Here is a 17,541-nt window from a genome sequence, read left to right as displayed (position 1 = left end):
TTGACTTGGCACCCTTGGCACATTTCCGATGGTTCAGATTCAGAGGAAATAATTTCGTGGAAGAAGATAATCTCGGAAAAAAATTAAAGTAAACCACAATAAGCTAATTATGTGGCTATCTCCTCTTCTCAGTGAAAAAATTGAAGCGTTTAGCTTATTATTATTATTATTATTATTATTGGCATTGCATTTATTGTCGGAAGATAGGGACCATTTCGTGGTTGTTTACATCAACGAAAATACGACTGACCAATCAGTTACTCATGAACCTAACGGGAAGTACTATTCTGAGCTAGAGACCACAGTTGTGATTAATATGGGCCTCGATATTCCGGTATTTAGAAACTTCCGTCCAGGACGTTCCTGTATAATACTTTGCAATACACAAGATGTTTCACAATTCGTGTTGCACACTTCTAGAGGTTACAGAGGGGACTTAGTAGATTAAGTTTTACCTAGGACTACATGTCCGAAAACGTCATCCAATGACGCTACAGAGCGTCGAAGTTATAGGCGTCGGCGCCTGTAAATGTATGTATATACAGGGTGATTCCATAATCAAATGGCTCTGAGCACTATGGGACTCAACATCTTAGGTCATAAGTCCCCTAGAACTTAGAACTACTTAAACCTAACTAACCTAAGGACATCACACACACCCATGCCCGAGGCAGGATTCGAACCTGCGGCCGTAGCAGCCTCGCCGTTCCGGACTGCAGCGCCAGAACCGCACGGCCACCGCGGCCGGCGATTCCATAATCATGTTAAAAAAAATCTTGGATGATGCAGAAGGCTGAATGTATCAATCGGATGTAAGGATCCCTCTTCTGGAAACGAACAAGTCGAAAGTTACAAGCGATAAACGTTCTGATACATCTGATAGTGGAATAATGTACGGGTACTGTTGTTGCGAAGATTGTAAGGTAATTAACTTTCAGAGACGGCGGTATTGACAAAAGTAAGAAAAATAGGTCCAATAAATACGGGCTCTAAAACGCATACCTGAGTAGCTATGAGCATATGTTCATCTTCACTACTGTGAAACACATCTCCTCTATTGAACAAGTGTTCATAGCTCTTAAGATATGCATTTTAGAGCCCATCTAGACATTTTTTCTTGTTTTGGTCCATATTATCACCTCTAAAAGTTACCTACCCTGCGATCTTAGCAACAACAGTACCACTGAGCGAGGTGGCGCAGTGGTTAGCACACTGATATCCGATTCGGGAGGAAAACGATTCAAACCCACGTCCTGCCATCCTGATTTAGGTTTTCCATGATTTCTCTAAAGCTCTTTAGGCAAATGTCGCGATGGTTCCTATGAAAGGGCACGGCCATCTTTCTTCCCCATCCTTCCTAATCCGATGGGACCGATGACGTTGCTGTTTAGGCCCCTCTCCCAAAATCAACCAAACAACCAACAGTACCAGTACATGTATTCCACTGTCAGAGGTATGTCAACGGTTTTTGCTTGTAACTTTCGACTCGTTCGTTCCCGGGAGAGTCAACCCTGCCTCAAATTGATACATCACGGTATCACCCTATATGTAAGTATATATATAGGGCGAATCATCTAAAACCTGCACCGCAAATGGAAAGTGTTACTGATGTGCGGTTTTCACAGAATGGATTAGTAGTCAAGGGCTCGTATTGTTAGCCAATAAACACACTGTAATAATACTTGGAAAGTGTGTTTCTTGCGCAAATATACACATTTTAAATGGTACAATGCCTGTTGACATTTGTTGGAGGATTCTAATGCGAGTCGTTTAGGAGATATTATTTTTTGAAAAGTTTCCACTCCGTCATTTGTTTCTGCCATTCAGTCTGCGTAGTTGCTACGTACAATGTTTATCGTGTGTGCTTACAGTGTGTTTGCGTGTTGTTGAGTGCATTGCGACTAGCTAGTCAGTTAGTGGGTGGCAATGCAAGAAGCAAGTCGCGAGTGGGCTATTGGATTTACAAAAGTAGAGGAAGCTGACATGCTCGTGGTGTACGAAGAGATTAGAAAGAATCAGTTCGTTCTTGTACGGTGTAAGCGGCAAGATAATCCAACAGACGTCAACGATCTCGGTAATTATTTATTATCCTCTTCAACCAATTACGTGACAATGGTAGTGTAACACCCAAACAGCGGAACAGAAGGAAACATGTGACGACAGAAGAGGGGGATATTAATGTTGCTGCTGCTGCTGTTGCAGTGGATCGGCACATTAGCTTCTGCGCAATAGCACGAGAAAGTAGCATGAATCAGGCAACTGTCGTACGGATTCTCCATCGACGTAGGTTACATCGCTATCGCATCTCTCCTCCTCAAGAGCTGCATGGAAACGATTATGAGAATCGTGTTAACTTCCGTACATGGGCATTAAGACAGGATACTCCAGATGTACCATGTATCTTGTTTAGTGACTAAGCCACATTTACCAATCACGGCCAGGTAAGCCGCCGGAACATGCGCTATTGGTCTGTTGACAATCCCTGTTGGGGATTCATCGGAACGTTGGCGTCCATGGAGTGTAAACGTGTGTTGTGGGATAGTGAACCATCAACTCATTGACCTGTTTTTCATAGACGGAGCAATGAATGTACACAGGTTTCACAACCTCCTAACAGGCCATCTTCCACGGATGCTAGAAGACGTTCCAAGGCAAACTAGGAGAAACCTGCGATATCAACGTGTTGGCTGCCCAATCCGTAATGCACAAAGTGGTATAGAATGTCTTCAAGAGTTGTTTCCAAATCGCTGGAGTGGATGCAGAGAACCTGTACCTTGACCAGCCCGTTCCCCAGATTTGATGCCTGTAGACTTTTTCTGTTGGGAAAGCTGAAAGAGATTGTCTGCAAGGACAAACCAACTACATCCGATGATACGCAACAACGTATTACTGCAGCCTGTTCGGACATCTCCGCTGAAATGCTAGCACGTGACCAGCAGTCGTTCCATACCAGACTGGAAGACTGCATTCCCGCTCCCCGGTGGTCATTTTGAATACAAACTGCGAAGGTCAGTTACTGGCACTTACACTGTAATTTACCCTGTTATTAGTTTTTTAGTGTCAATAGGCATTGTTCCATTTAAAAAGTGTGTATTCGAACAAAAAATACGCTTTCTAAGAATTATTACAATCTGTTTATTGGCTAACAGTACGAGCCCCTGACTACCGATCTATATTATTAAAACCGCACATCAGTACTATTTTCCACTTCCATGATATTTTGGGTGTGAAGTTTTAGGTGATTCACCCTGTATACAGGCGCTGGCGCCTGTAACCTTGACGCTATGTTCCATCGTTGGCCGACGTTTCCGGACATTGGTTCCTATGTCAATCTTGATCTACTAAGTCATCTGTACAACCTCTAGCAGTGTGGAACATGAATTGTGAAACATCCCGTGTAAGACTGGTGTTTTATTTATTAAGAGCTCAGATGGAAACCCAGTTCTAAGCAAAGAAGGGAAAGCAGAAAGGTGGAAGGAGTATATAGAGGGTCTATACAAGGGCGATGTACTTGAGGACAATATTATGGAAATGGAAGAGAACGTAGATGAAGCTGAAATGGGAGATACGATACTGCTGGAAGAGTTTGACAGAGCACTGAAAGACCTGAGTCGAAACAAGGTCCCAGGAGTAGACAACATTCCATTAGAACTACTGACGGCCTTGGGAGAGCCAGTCCTGACAAAACAAGATGTGTGAGACAGGCGAAATACCCTCAGACTTCATAAAGAATGTAATAATTCCAATCCCAAAGAAAGCAGGTGTTGACAGATGTGAAAATTACCGAACTATCGGTTTAATAAGTCACAGCTGCAAAATACTAACACGAATTCTTTACAGACGAATGGAAAAACTAGCAGAAGCCGACCTCGGGGAAGATCAATTTGGATTCTGTAGAAATGTTGGAACACGTGAGGCAATACTGACTTTACGACTTAGCTTAGAAGAAAGATTAAGGAAAGGCAAACCTACGTTTATAGTATTTGTAGACTTAGAGAAAGCTTTTGACAAAGTTGACTGGAATACTCTCTTTCAAATTCTAAAGGTGGCAGGGGTAAAATACAGGGAGCGAAAGGCTATTTACAATTTGTACAGAAACCAGATGGCAGTTATAAGAGTCGAGGGGCGTGAAAGGGAAGCAGAGGTTGGGAAGGGAGTGAGACAGGGTTGTAGCCTCTCCCCGATGTTATTCAATTTGTATATTGAGCAAGCAGTAAAGGAAACAAAGGAAAAATTCGGAGTAGGTGTTAAAATCCATGGAAAAGAAATAAAAGCTTTGAGGTTTGCCGATGACATTGTAATTCTGTCAGAAACAGCAAAGGACTTGGAAGAGCAGTTGAACGGAATGCACAGTGTCTTGAAAGGAGGATATAAGATGAACATCAACAAAAGCAAAACGAGAATAATGGAATGTAGTCGAATTAAGTCGGGTGATGCTGAGGGAATTAGATTAGGAAATGAGACGCTTAAAGTAGTAAAGGAGTTTTGCTATTTGTGGAGCAAAATAACTGATGATGGTAGAAGTAGAGAAGATATAAAATGTAGACTGACAATGGCAAGGAAAGCGTTTCTGAAGAAGAGAAATTTGTTAACATCGAGTATAGATTGAAGGGTAAGGAAGTCGTTTCTGAAAGTATTTGTATGGAGTGTAGCCATGTATGGAAGTGAAACATGGACGATAAATAGTTTGGACAAGAAGAGAATAGAAGCTTTCGAAATGTGGTGCTACAGAAGAATGCTGAAGATTAGATGGGTAGATCACATAACTAATGAGGAGGTACTGAACAGAATTGGGGAGAAGAGGAGTTTGTGGCACAACTTGACAAGAAGAAGGGACCGGTTGGTAGGACATGTTGTGAGGCATCAAGGGATCACAAATTTAGCATTGGGGGGTAGCGTGGAGAGTAAAAATCGTAGAGGGAGACCAAGAGATGAATACATTAAGCAGATTCAGAAGGATGTGGGTTGCAGCATGTGCTTGGAGACGAAGAAGCTTGCACAGGATAGGGTAGCATGGAGAGCTGCATCAAACCAGTCTCAGGACTGAAGACCACAACAACATCCTGTATACAGGCGCTGGCGCCTGTAACCTTGACGCTCTGTTCCGTCGTTGGCTGACGTTTCCGGACATGGACTCCTATGTAAATCTTGATCTACTAAGTCATCCGTACAACTTCTAGAAGCGTGGAACATGAATTGTGACACATCCTGTGTAAGACTGGTGTTTTATTTGTGCTAGATATAAGAGTTTTGATCTTCGTGAAAGCTATTTCCGTAATAATGTTACTCAAGTACCAAACTAACTGTATACGTTAACCGTATGAAGTCACAGCGTTCTTCGAGGATGGGCTTAGTCCTAATGATAATGGCAAATTATAAAATCAGTTGCATTACTGTCACAATCACTAATCGTTCCCTTGCACTGAAGTGTGTGGATAAAACTCACAGCGATATAAGCGATTGAAACAGTCGTACAAACTCTGAGCGGTGCAGCGTATATCTCTGGCCTATGTTGCGTAGGGCTAGAACGTTGCTACGCAACACTACAGAACAGGACAGACACACAGAACTCACGTGAGCGAATACTGTCCGGCAGCATCGTGGACCTCCTCGCGGGAGATCACCTCGATGGGTTTGGTGTCGGCCAGCACGTAGGACACGGCGACGACCAGGCACAGCTGAAACACAAGGGCCGCCGCTAGTACAACAGGCTCTGGCTCTCCCACAAGAGGTAGGCATACTGCAGGGTGCAGCTAATTGATGGCTATTTACAAACAGACAAATTTAGTTAGACCAAATATCGTACTCATTTACAAAAAAATTAATAAGTCTGGTACAGAATTCAGTCAATCCCCAAGCTAAAAGTTCACTTTTGACTGCCTTGGAATGTGATTTGCGATGCGTGAAAAATGCTGAAAAACGCTGAAATTATGTTAGTATATTAGTTCCATTATCTGAGTGATATATACTTCAGCTGAGACTGCACCTGTACTGAATTCTTTTACAGTTTAACAGGATACATGCTGTGACTATAAATATGACAAAATAAATCGTGTGCCATACCAAGAATAGAATTCAGGTACCGCATTTCGCAGCACTGCGCTGAAAGAACGCACCCCGAAAGTCGGCGTCACACTTCAACACACTAGGGTCCCCAGAGCGCCACTCTCCCTATCTCTGAGGAGCCTGTCCTGCAATTACTACCGTTAGTGCCGAAGATTCGTTGCGTTTACACAGGACTGTAACAATTTCCCCTTACATTTCACAAAAAAGGTTTCAGTATTCTACTACTTATTGTGTATCGAACTCTAGTACGTAAGTACGTCTTTCTGTACCTGCTACATATTGTACCACATCAATTTGTGCTCGACGAAAAATCGTAAAAGTTTTGTGACCTCTCTTCATGGAATATTTTCTGCAGTTCCCTAGTAATATAATAGTGAAAGCCTGCAAAGTGTACAATTGATGTGACTTGGAAGTGAACTTGTTGAAAACTGATTAGCTAAAACCACTCACTGCACCCGTTATAAAAGACATAATCATAAAGGAGATATTGTTTGCTGCTGCAGCGAAAATACATTAGAATGGGTAAAATTGTTACAGATCTGCTGCAAAGAGAAAGCTTAGCTTTATATGTCCCATCCACGACAACGACAAAGCAGATAGTTATCAAATCCGGAAAGGATGTGACTGACCAAGGACATGTGATGTGTGCTTATCAAACCACTGAGCCCCACATACTTGTTTTAAGCTCTTTTGAAAAACCATGGAAAAACGAAATACGTATGCAGGGTGGTTCTCCTTAATGCCACGCCAGTATCTCAACTATATTGACGCTGCTGTTCAGAAGAAGACACTACAAAACATTATTAATAGCTGAATAGAGCGAGTAAGACTCGACGTAGCATCTACAAGACTGAAGAGATGTAGACAATAGACAAGTGAAATTTCAGGTACTGTGCTGATAAACAAATGTGATGGGTACTGACAAACGAAGAAAATGAGAACACTTACAGAGATGCACTTCATGGTGAGCGGTGAGTGGTGACGAGCCGTGATGCTTCTGGAAGTGAGCGACTGAGTATGCCCTTTTTCCATTCTGAGCCTGCTTATATACCTGCACGAACTCTTTACTCGCCCATCATAATAACAGAGCAATCATCTTCCTGTTTCTCAGCTAAGCGCAACCTTGAGTTAGGCGGTGATCGGTTTCCACCTTACTTGTAGGGGGGTTTCCTCTCGGCCGTTCATCGTACGAAACTTGGAGTACTTTTACTTCGCACTCTTAATTCAAGTTATTGGAATAGTTTCATTCCATCACGCACGTGGGTGCATTCACCGACTCTGATCTGATTTATAAATGATAGAGCGCAGCAATCAGTCGTTTTATTTGGCAAATCCTGATTTCGGCTACATCTACAGCGATACTCTGCACATCATATTTAAGTGCATGGCAGAGGGTTCATCGAACCACCTTGACGATTCTCTATTATTCCAATCTCGTATAGCGCGGGGAAAGAACGAACACCTATATCTTTCCGTACGAGCTCTGATTTCCCTTATTTTATCGTGGTGATCGTTTCTCCCTGTGTAGTTCGGCGTCAAAAAAATATTTTCGCATTCGGAGGAGAAAGTTGGAGATTGGAATTTCTTGAGAAGATTCTGTCGCAACAAATAACGCCTTTCTTTTAATGATGTCCAGCGCAAATCCTGTATCATTTCAGTGACACTCTCTCCCATATTTCGCGACAGTAGAAAACGTACTGCCTTTCTTTGAACTTGTTCGACGTACTCCGCCAGTGCTATCTGGCAAGGATCCCACACCGCGCAGCAGTATGCTAAAAGAGGACGGACAAGCGTACTGTAGGCAGTCTCCGTAGTAGATCTGTTACATTTTCTAAGTGTCCTGCCAATAAAACGCAGTCTTTGTCTAGCCTCACCACAACATCTGCTATGTGTTCCTTCCAATTTAAGTTGTTCATAATTGTAATTCCTAGGTATTTAGTTGAATTTAGGGCCTTTATATTTGACTGATTTATCGTGAAACCGAAGTTTAACGGATTCCTTTTAGCACTCATGTGGATGACCTCACACTTTTCGTTATTTAGGGTCAACTGCCAATTTTCGCACTATTCAGATGTCTTTTCTAAATATTTTTCCAGTTTGTTTTGATCTTCTGATGACTTTTTTAGTCGATAAACGACAGCGTCGTCTGCAAACAACCTAAGACGGCTGCTCAGATTGTCTCCCAAATCGTTAATATAGATAAGGAACGGCAAAGGGCCTATAACATTACCTTGGGGAACGCCAGAAATCACTTCTGTTTTACTCGATGACCTTCCGTCAATTACTACGAACTGTGACCTCTCTGACAGGAATTCACTAATCCATTCACATAACTGAGACGATATTCCATAAGCACGCAATTTCACTATAAGCCGCTTGTGTGGTACAGTGTCAAAAGCCTTCTGGAAATCCAGAAATACGGAATAGATCTGAAATACCTTGTCAATAGCACCCAACGCTTCATGCGAATAAATAGCCAGTTGTGTTTCACAAGAACGACGTTTTCTAAGCCCATGTTGACTGTGTGTCAATAAAACGTTTTCTTCGTGGTAATTCACAATGTTCGTACACAATATAAGTTCCAGAATCCCGCTGCGTATCGTCGTTAATGATATGGGCCTGTAATTAAGTGGATTACTCCTACTACCTTTCTTGAATATTGGTGTGACCTGTGCAACTTTCCACTCTCTGGGTACGGATCTTTCGTCGAGCGAACGGTTGTATATGATTGTCAGGTATGGAGCTAATGCATCAGCATACACTGAAAGGAACCTAATTGGTATACAGTCTGGAACAGAAGACTTGCTTTTATTAAGTGATTTAAGTTGCTTAACTACTATTTCTTAGCCATTATCAATGCTAAAAAATACAAGAAGTACATGGTCAGGCGATACTATAGAAAGTTACAACTCGCAGCATAACCTATATGTCTTATACATTAGCTTACGTACCACTACTTTGTAGTCTGAATGCATGTCAGTTCCCTGTTATCCGGGCGTCAGTCACAGCTCTTTGAATACTACTGTATAACGAAGGTAGGCTGTATGGTGCTCTCTATATGAACTACATAATATATAGCACTCAAAGGAAAGCAGTTATGGTCTCTAGTAGAAAACTTCAAGTTTGCGGGGGAATTACGTATAATAAAACATAAGTAAAATTATTTATATTGCTCTCCGCATATAGCGTCAGATGGATAAAACCTTTTTTTAAAATGTATTTACAAGACACAAGGAGGCACATGCTATATGGTGCAACTATTAGAATTGGTTTGATTTAAATGTTTGTATATTTTGTAATATTTTTCTCTGTATTTAAATATCGGGACGGGTATGTTGTTCGTCTTCTTTACTGAATAGCTCATAGATGGTGCCAAAAGTCAACAAGATGGACAGTTGGTGTGACTTGGCATTCCGTTACAGATGTAGAGAGCACTAGTCTCTGTGTCACTTCAAACAGATTTTAATTAAAAATACAATAAAACCAATACACTGAATTGCGGTTTTTGACAATGTACATGCATTTTAACTAATGTACCATGGAGAAAGTTCTGTATGTTCAATGTTATAACCATCGTACTCGTACAATGTTATGGTAATGGCTGTTAGATATTGGCAAGACGGCTGGAGCTACTTCGTTCTCCATGTGTTGAACCCTACATTATTTCCAAGCAAAATGTTTTCAAACAACTCCCAGAACAGAGTATTTTACATAACAATCTGATCATTAATTAGGCTACAGTTGGCAATTTCGTGAAGACAAAAGATCTCCAGCACATCACAAAAAAAACTCACTGCAATTTGATTAATGATCAGGTCGTTATGAAAAATGCAGTGTTCTGGGAATTGATTGGAAACTTGTTTAGCAAACAGTGTAAGGTTTGACCCAGGAGGAACGCAGTAGCTCCTGGCGCCTTGCCAGTGTGTAGCAGCCATTAACAAAATACTGTACGAGTATGATGGTTATAACATTGAGCCTACAGAACTTTCTCCATAATACGTTAGTTTAAAAGCATGTACATTGTCAGTAACAGCAATTCAGTGTATTCGTTTTATCGTATTTTTAATTACAATCTGTTTGTAGTGACACAGAGACTAGTACTCTTTTTACTCTGAGCACTATGGGACTTAACTTCTGAGGTCATCAGTCCCCTAGAACTTAGAACTACGTAAACCTAACTAACCTAAAGACATCACACACATCCATGCCCGAGGCAGGATTCGAACGTGCGACCGTAGCTGACATTTAGCGCCATCTATGAGCTATCCAGTAAAGAAGAGGAACAACATACGCGTTCTGAGTTTTAAATAAAGTGAAAAATAGTACAAAAGATAATTGAAACATATCGCATGTGCCTCTTTGTGTCTTGTAAATATATTTTTAAAGAGAGGTTTTACCCATCTGACGTCCCATATGTGTGTTAAAGAATGACAAAACAACTCACTCACAAGGAGTTAACGAGGATTTTTTTAAATATTTCCTATGTCTACTGGCGAGTATGGAAATAAGTCGGACAATAATGTAAATAATTTTACTTGTATTTTATTTTATGTAATTCCCATGTAAACTTGAAGTTTTTTACTAGAGACCATAACTGCTTTCCTTTGAGTGTCATATATTGTGTAGTTCATAAGGAGAGTGCCATACATCCAATCGATGTGTTCTCCACACAGCCTACCTTCGTTATACAGTAGTATTCAAAGAACTGTGACTGAAGCCCGAACAACGGGGAACTGACATGCATTGAGACTACAAAATAGTGGTATGTAATCTAATGTATAAGCCTTATAGGTTATGCAACGAGTTGTAACTTTTTATGTTATCGCCTGACCATGTACTTCTTGTATTTTTTAGCATTTATAGTGGCTAGGCACTAACCGACATCAGGATTTGCCACATAAAACCCGCAAAAAAGGACGATTGATTGCTGTGCTCTATAGTCTAAAAATATTGGAATACTATTATTAAGCCAGCAGATGATATTAAATTAGCAGGTTCAAAATGGTTCAAATGGCTCTGAGCAAAATGGTTCAAATGGTTCATATGGCTCTGAGCACTATGGGACTTAACATCTATGGTCATCAGTCTCCTAGAACTTAGAATTACTTAAACCTAACTAACCTAAGGACATCACACAACACCCAGCCATCACGAGGCAGAGAAAATCCCTGACCCCGCCGGGAATCGAATCCGGGAACCCGGGCTTGGGAAGCGAGAACGCTACCGCACGACCACGGGATGCGGGCGGCTCTGAGCACTATGGGACTTAACAGCTGAGGTCATCAGTCCCCTAGAACTTAGAACTACTTAAACCTAACGAACCTAAGGACATCACACACATCCATGCCCGAGGCAGGATTCGAACCTGCGACCGTAGCGGTCTCGCGATTCCAGAATGAAGCGCCTAGAACCGCACGGCCACACAGGCCGCCAATTAGCAGGTGACATCGTAAATAGATACGGAGGTTTTTGTTTAAATTCATCTTGTTATCTTGATCTTCGATGGCTCATCTAAAGATGACTGACAGGTGTCCAGTGACGTTTACTACGGCCAGCTGCAATTCCCAAACCTCTTCGAATACGTCTGACACTGGTCGTCTTTGGTTGTATCATGGCACTAGTTAAGTGTATGTGTGTTGTCTTTCTGCATATGTCGTATTATGGTTCTTCGTCTGTGTATCTCCACATACGAAGTTTTAAATTTTCTTAACACAGTTCTTTCTCTTTGCATTGGTGTCTTGAATATGACGGGGTGTGCACCTGTCGAAATATCGGCTGTTGTCGAAGACGTCACGCTCCTGCATTCACATAGGTTGTTTCAACATGTTACAAATTATATTTACAATTTTTCGAATCACTATTCACAATATGACCATTCAGATCAGTCATGATACTAGAAATTATCTTGTCTATTAACTAATTTTCCTGGTCTCGTTTTACAGTATACCACATTGTTTTATTTCCATTATCAGTATCATTAATTGCTATGTTATTGTCCTAATTTTTGTAATATTTAAAAACTCTCCTAACATATCGCCTTTTTTGTAAATTCAAGTAATAAGGAACTTTATTTTTTTATAAATTGCGAAAATTTTCCTTTTGAGTGTATAATATGGTTTAATTCGTTTGGTTATCTTTTGTCAGCTTGTTTTTCATGGAATCTCTGAACAGTTTTTTAGGCTAGCTACTTTCACATATTGTCTCAAATCTAGTAGGAGATACAATGGATTTTCCGTTTATGTCTTTGTGTTATGTCTTTGTGTTGTGATACTATTAACAGACGTCTTTATTTCCCATGAACATTTGTCAGGGCTGTAAATTGCAACGTCATTCGTTTTCACTAGTTGTCAATGGAAGTTAGATGTTGTACTAACTACTATGTAAATTTTGATTGTTTCAACCTGTACATTTTCTACCATAATATTATCAATTATTACTCTACCATCTTGCTGTAAACGAGTTGGAAAGTATACGCAACGGAGTAGATTGTAACATCTCACTACTGTTTTAAGCTGATTTTCCTGTTCGATTTTTTCATAAATGTACCATAAAATTTCGAGAAGAATTAACTGTGCGTTTTTCGTTGACAGGTATCTCAGTAATGAAAATAGATTTCTCGTAAATCCTTTAAATTTTCTCAGTGCGTATCGGCAAACCATTGCAATTGTAAGGAAATTATGCTTCATTAAGGATTAACAATAATATTATGGTTCTAATATATAAGCAAACTGCTATTTTATCAAATATTTTTCACTTTGGCCTTAACTTTTTCATATGTGGGACTCCTCCATATCCTATATTGGCTATATGTAAAACTGATGCTAGCCTACGAGCACCTCTGTTCAACTTCTCTATTCCTGTTGGTAAGAGTGTACAGTCAGAAACAGAGCATCCGCCCACTCAGTGTTGTACAAACCTTTAAAACATACAATAATATCATCTACCTTTTTTTTAATCTTAGTAATATGCTGGCGAATCAAACTAACTTTACTGCATAGAAAGTAGATGTTTCACTTTCCTGTTCTCGTTTCTTTGGAGAATGTCTGTTTGTAACTTGACTGTAACCTAAAAAATGTCCCTCTGCTACAATAACCACTTAAACTTTTCCTTGTCTGTTTGTGACCTCTATGAAACGCCCTATAACATTCAAAGTTACTCAATGGTTCGAAAGATAAACACAAGTGTCTTCGTTTAGACTAGATCATAGGAAACAATGCTTCGTCTACGATTGTGGTGTCTCTCACAGATCCACAAACAATGACTTAGGGTACCAACTGTTCGAGCTAGCTGTCTCACTGGGCATTGAACAAACTGCACAAATCTATTAAATTAAGTTGTCGAGGAAGTAATGTGTAGGACGGCCGGTGTGGCCGAGCGGTTCTAGACGCTGCAGTCTGGAACCGCGCGACCGCTACGGTCGCAGGTTCGAATCCTGCCTCGGGCATGGATGTGTGTGGCGTCCTTAGGTTAGTTAGGTTTAAGTAGTTCTAAGTTCTAGTAGGGGACTGATGACCTCAGATGTTAAGTCCCATAGTGCTCAGAGCCATTGGAACCATTTTGAAGTAATGTGTAGAATGGCGATGACACTAAGAATGTGTGAAAAGAATGATCTCAATTGACGAGTCATCAGCAAGTAACTGTGACAGTCATTGCTTGCAGATTTTTTCTAGCCCTACAGGGGACTAACGTGTTTCCTGAGACGACATCACGTTTCAGCGAGGTGCGCACCAGCTCAAAAATCAACATAAAAATTAATGTGATAAGGCAGCTGTTAAGACAATGGACTTGCGCTAAAGACGAGGAGCTTCGAATTCCGATCCATGAGTTACGTTTTCTTCGGCTTATTACAACGTCTCAATCAAAATTTCCCCTCTCGTTCTTCTCCTAATGAACTGGTGCTCCCTGTCTCACTATTGAGTTGTCAACAGAAAGTTAAATACCAGTCTTCGTTCATGATCTAGAGCTGAAAATATGTGTTATATACCTGCTTATCGACCAAATTCTCTATCGTACAGTACTGTGGGATACGCAAGATTGGATCATTATTTGTCCAGAGTCCTTCTGTTCATTGCTTGACTAATACTGCAGTACATTACTGAGATGGAGATGGTATTACAGCGTGTCTACGTGTATTAAGAGTGCATCCGTTTTGGCCTGTGTATGAGAGCGAAAGAATCCATTACCTGGCCTACTTCAAGTTTTATTCACACGTGCTCTTTTAGATGTATTTTAGACTAAGTAATTATGTATTTAGAATGGCGCCTGTTGAGGAAAATTGTCGTTCCGATGATAGACGCTCTTATACCTGTTGTAACATTAGTGAGTTTGCATGCGAGCCAGGAGATAACTGCAGGAAAGAACTGAAATGTTTAAAGCATAATGTTGAAGGCGAAATTAATTTATTGACTGGGCTAATGAGTTTGCACAGTTATAGGTGAAGTGACGGTGTTTAGGCGACGGGTGCGACTGGAATGGCGTCTCCGGTGGCGACGAAGCCGAACTCGTCGGCCTTGTACTTGATGTCGACAGGCTTGCCTTCGGGGCTGGTGTACTGGTACTGGCCGCTCTTGATCAGCACGTGGTCCTTGCCGTCAGGGGTGGGCTTCAGCTCGCCGTGCTCCACCACCGTGATGCCGTTGGCCGTCTGGTACCTGTGGACCCACAACCTACATTAATCGACTTTTTACTGTTGGAGGGATGAACAACTACACATATCCAAGGATATCGTACTTTGTGACTACTTTCGCGGTAACGACAAGCTTTTAGTAAGGGGTCCTACTGCGTAATAATCAGAGTCGTATACTTGCAATTTTGGTTCACAAGAGCTACTAACGGAGTGCATGCGTGATTAGGCAGACTTGGCGTGCTTCCGATGGTTGAATTTCAGAGGAAATAATTTTGTTGAATAAGAACATTTCGAAAAAAGAGTTAAGGAAAACGACAGTACGCTAATTCTCTGCCCACCTCCCCTTGACAGTTGAAAAATCGAAGCGTGTAGTTTGTTATTATTATCATTATTGTTATTATTATTGACATTCTATTATATTATCGCAATGTAGTGAACATTCCTGGTTGATTACGTTAATGAAAAAATATGGCTGATCGAACGAGTTAACCATGAACTTGCCGGGAAGTACCCTTCTGAACTAGGGATTACAGCTGTGACTAATATGGACCTCGATATTCCGAGGATTAGGAACTTCCAGAACGTGTCCGTGTAATATTTTACTACATATAAATTTGGTTTCATTTATGCTACATACCTGAGCGTTGTTCTTCATGAAAGCTACGTTCGTAATAACGCTACTCAAGTACCAAACTAACTATATATGTTATGCGTGTGAAGTACACACCATTCTTGGACAAGGAGCTCTGTCCTAATGATAATGGAAAATTATGAAATCAGCTGTATTTCTGCCGCAGTCACTAATCGTTTCCTTGCACTTAAGTGTATGGAGAAAACTCACAGCGTTCAAAGCCATTCAATAAATGAAAATCATTCTGTGTTGGTTTTTTTTTTTCCAATCTCAGCCGTACAAACTTTGAGCGGTGCAGCGTATATCTCTGGTCATTATTGCGTAGTGCTAGAACGTTGCTACGCAACACTACAGGACAGGGAAGAGAGACGGAACTCACGTGAGCGAATACTGCCCGGCGGCATCGTGGACCTCCTCGCGGGAGATCACCTCGATGGGTTTGGTATCGGCCAGCACGTAGGACACGGCGACGACCAGGCACAGCTGAAACACAAGGGCCGTCTCTAGTACAGTGGGCTCTACCAGAGTAGGAAGGCATGCTGCAGGGTCTCGCACAGGACGACTGCACCATCAGCGCCCATCTTACATTAATTCTTTTTTTCTTTAGCGGCTAATTGAAGGCTGTTTACAAAGAGACAAATTTACTTAAGCCAAATACTGTATTCACTCAAAAAATACAAAATCTTGTATACAAATACAGTTAATCCCCAAGCTAAAAGCAGAGTACAGACTGCTTTAGTAGGTAATTTATGATTCATTATAATAGCTTAAGAACACTTAAATTATCTTAGTGTTTCAGTTTCAGTATTTGAGCAATTTCTGTCTCAAATGAGACTGGACCTACATCGAATTCTTCTACAATTTAGCAGGCTACATATTGTGATTACAATTAGTACTAAAGCTTTGTTGGGTATAGACAGAAGTTTTTCGACGACTAAATACTTTCCCCTTAAACTCCCCAGGGAGGATCTCGGTATTCTACTCCTGATAATCTATCGAAGGACGCACATCTAGTAATAAGTACTAGAGTATCAGTTAGATATTGTAAGACGTCAGTCGTAAGTTTTGTAATCTCTCTTCATGGAATATGTTTTGCAGCTCTCTAGTAATGTAACACTTTTCGCGATTTAGAAGTAAATTTATTGAAAACTGATTAACTAAAACCATTTGCTACACTCGTTAGGAAAGACAGAAAGATAAGGGACATATAGTTTGCTGCTGCAGTGAAAATATATCAGAATGGGTCGAACGGTTACAGATTTACAACAAAGAGGAAGATTACTGTTAACTGTCCCATCGACGACAAAATCGAAGCATATAGTTATCAAATCCTAAAGAGACATGACTGAGCAAGGACATGGTGGAATGTCAGGTATTTCGCCCATAAACAAATGTGATGGTTACAGATAACTTAAGTAGATGAGAACACTCACAGCGATGCACTTCATGGTGTGTGGTGAGTGGTGACGAGCTGTGCTGCCTCGGGAAGTGAACGACAAAGTATGACCTCTGTCCGTCCTGCTCCTGCTTATATACCTACACGAACTCTTTACTCGCCCGTCATAATAACAAAGCAGTCATTTTCTCGTTTCCAGCTGCACGAGACCTTGAGTTAAGTGATGGTCGATCACCACTTTACCTGTGGCAGGGATTGTCCTCGCGAGCTTTCAACGTATGAAGCTAGCAACGCTTTTACTTCGCACTCTGAGACTACTTCGATGTAAGCGACAAGCAAATATTCGCAGAATTAGTTTTTCAAATAGCATCATCACGAAGATAACACGACTAATAAGGGAACTAGGAAGGCTGCAAAGAACATGGAATATCACCGATGTTCCATTTGAAAAGCTAATTAGTAGTATCCAGTCGCCAAACCCATAAAATTTATTTTCTCTTCCTGTACTTCAGTTAGCTATTTACTCTTGGAAAATTTTAAAAGAATAACGTTTGGAGAGACTTTAAGAAAATAATGACGGAATACAAGCGTAGGAAACGTTTCAGAAAGACAGCTTCCTTTATGGTTACATCCATAGTACGGATGTATTAAAAAATTTCGAAATGTGGTTCGTAGTTGTTACTATGATCAGAATAATATAAACTGAACGGAGGTATAGGTATTAACAAAGATGGAACACTAGCTCAGACTCTGAAAAGTGCAGAAGAAAGTGTCTAGGTTCACCTCTTAGGTGATTCAGAAAATTTCTTAATCAAAACGTGA

The 17,541-nt window shown here is 40.8% G+C and overlaps 1 protein-coding gene across 1 annotated transcript in view; it reads right to left on the bottom strand.

The window, feature by feature from the left end:
• The window catches only part of LOC124775634, a 79,029-nt gene that overhangs the window by 389 nt on the left and 61,099 nt on the right, over positions 1-17,541 (bottom strand). Inside the window, exons 4-6 of the mRNA XM_047250463.1 lie at positions 15,703-15,806; positions 14,534-14,717; positions 5,575-5,678 (exon numbers count right to left, since the gene is read on the bottom strand). Of these exons, the coding sequence (XP_047106419.1) occupies positions 5,575-5,678; positions 14,534-14,717; positions 15,703-15,806 (392 nt within the window). The remainder of the gene's footprint in view (positions 1-5,574; positions 5,679-14,533; positions 14,718-15,702; positions 15,807-17,541) is intronic.

The sequence above is a fragment of the Schistocerca piceifrons genome, chromosome 2 (assembly GCF_021461385.2).
Source record: "Schistocerca piceifrons isolate TAMUIC-IGC-003096 chromosome 2, iqSchPice1.1, whole genome shotgun sequence".
Classification (NCBI taxonomy): Eukaryota; Metazoa; Arthropoda; class Insecta; order Orthoptera; family Acrididae; genus Schistocerca; species Schistocerca piceifrons.
Note: the sequence above shows the minus strand (reverse complement) of the source record. Positions and strands in the feature narration are given on the sequence as shown.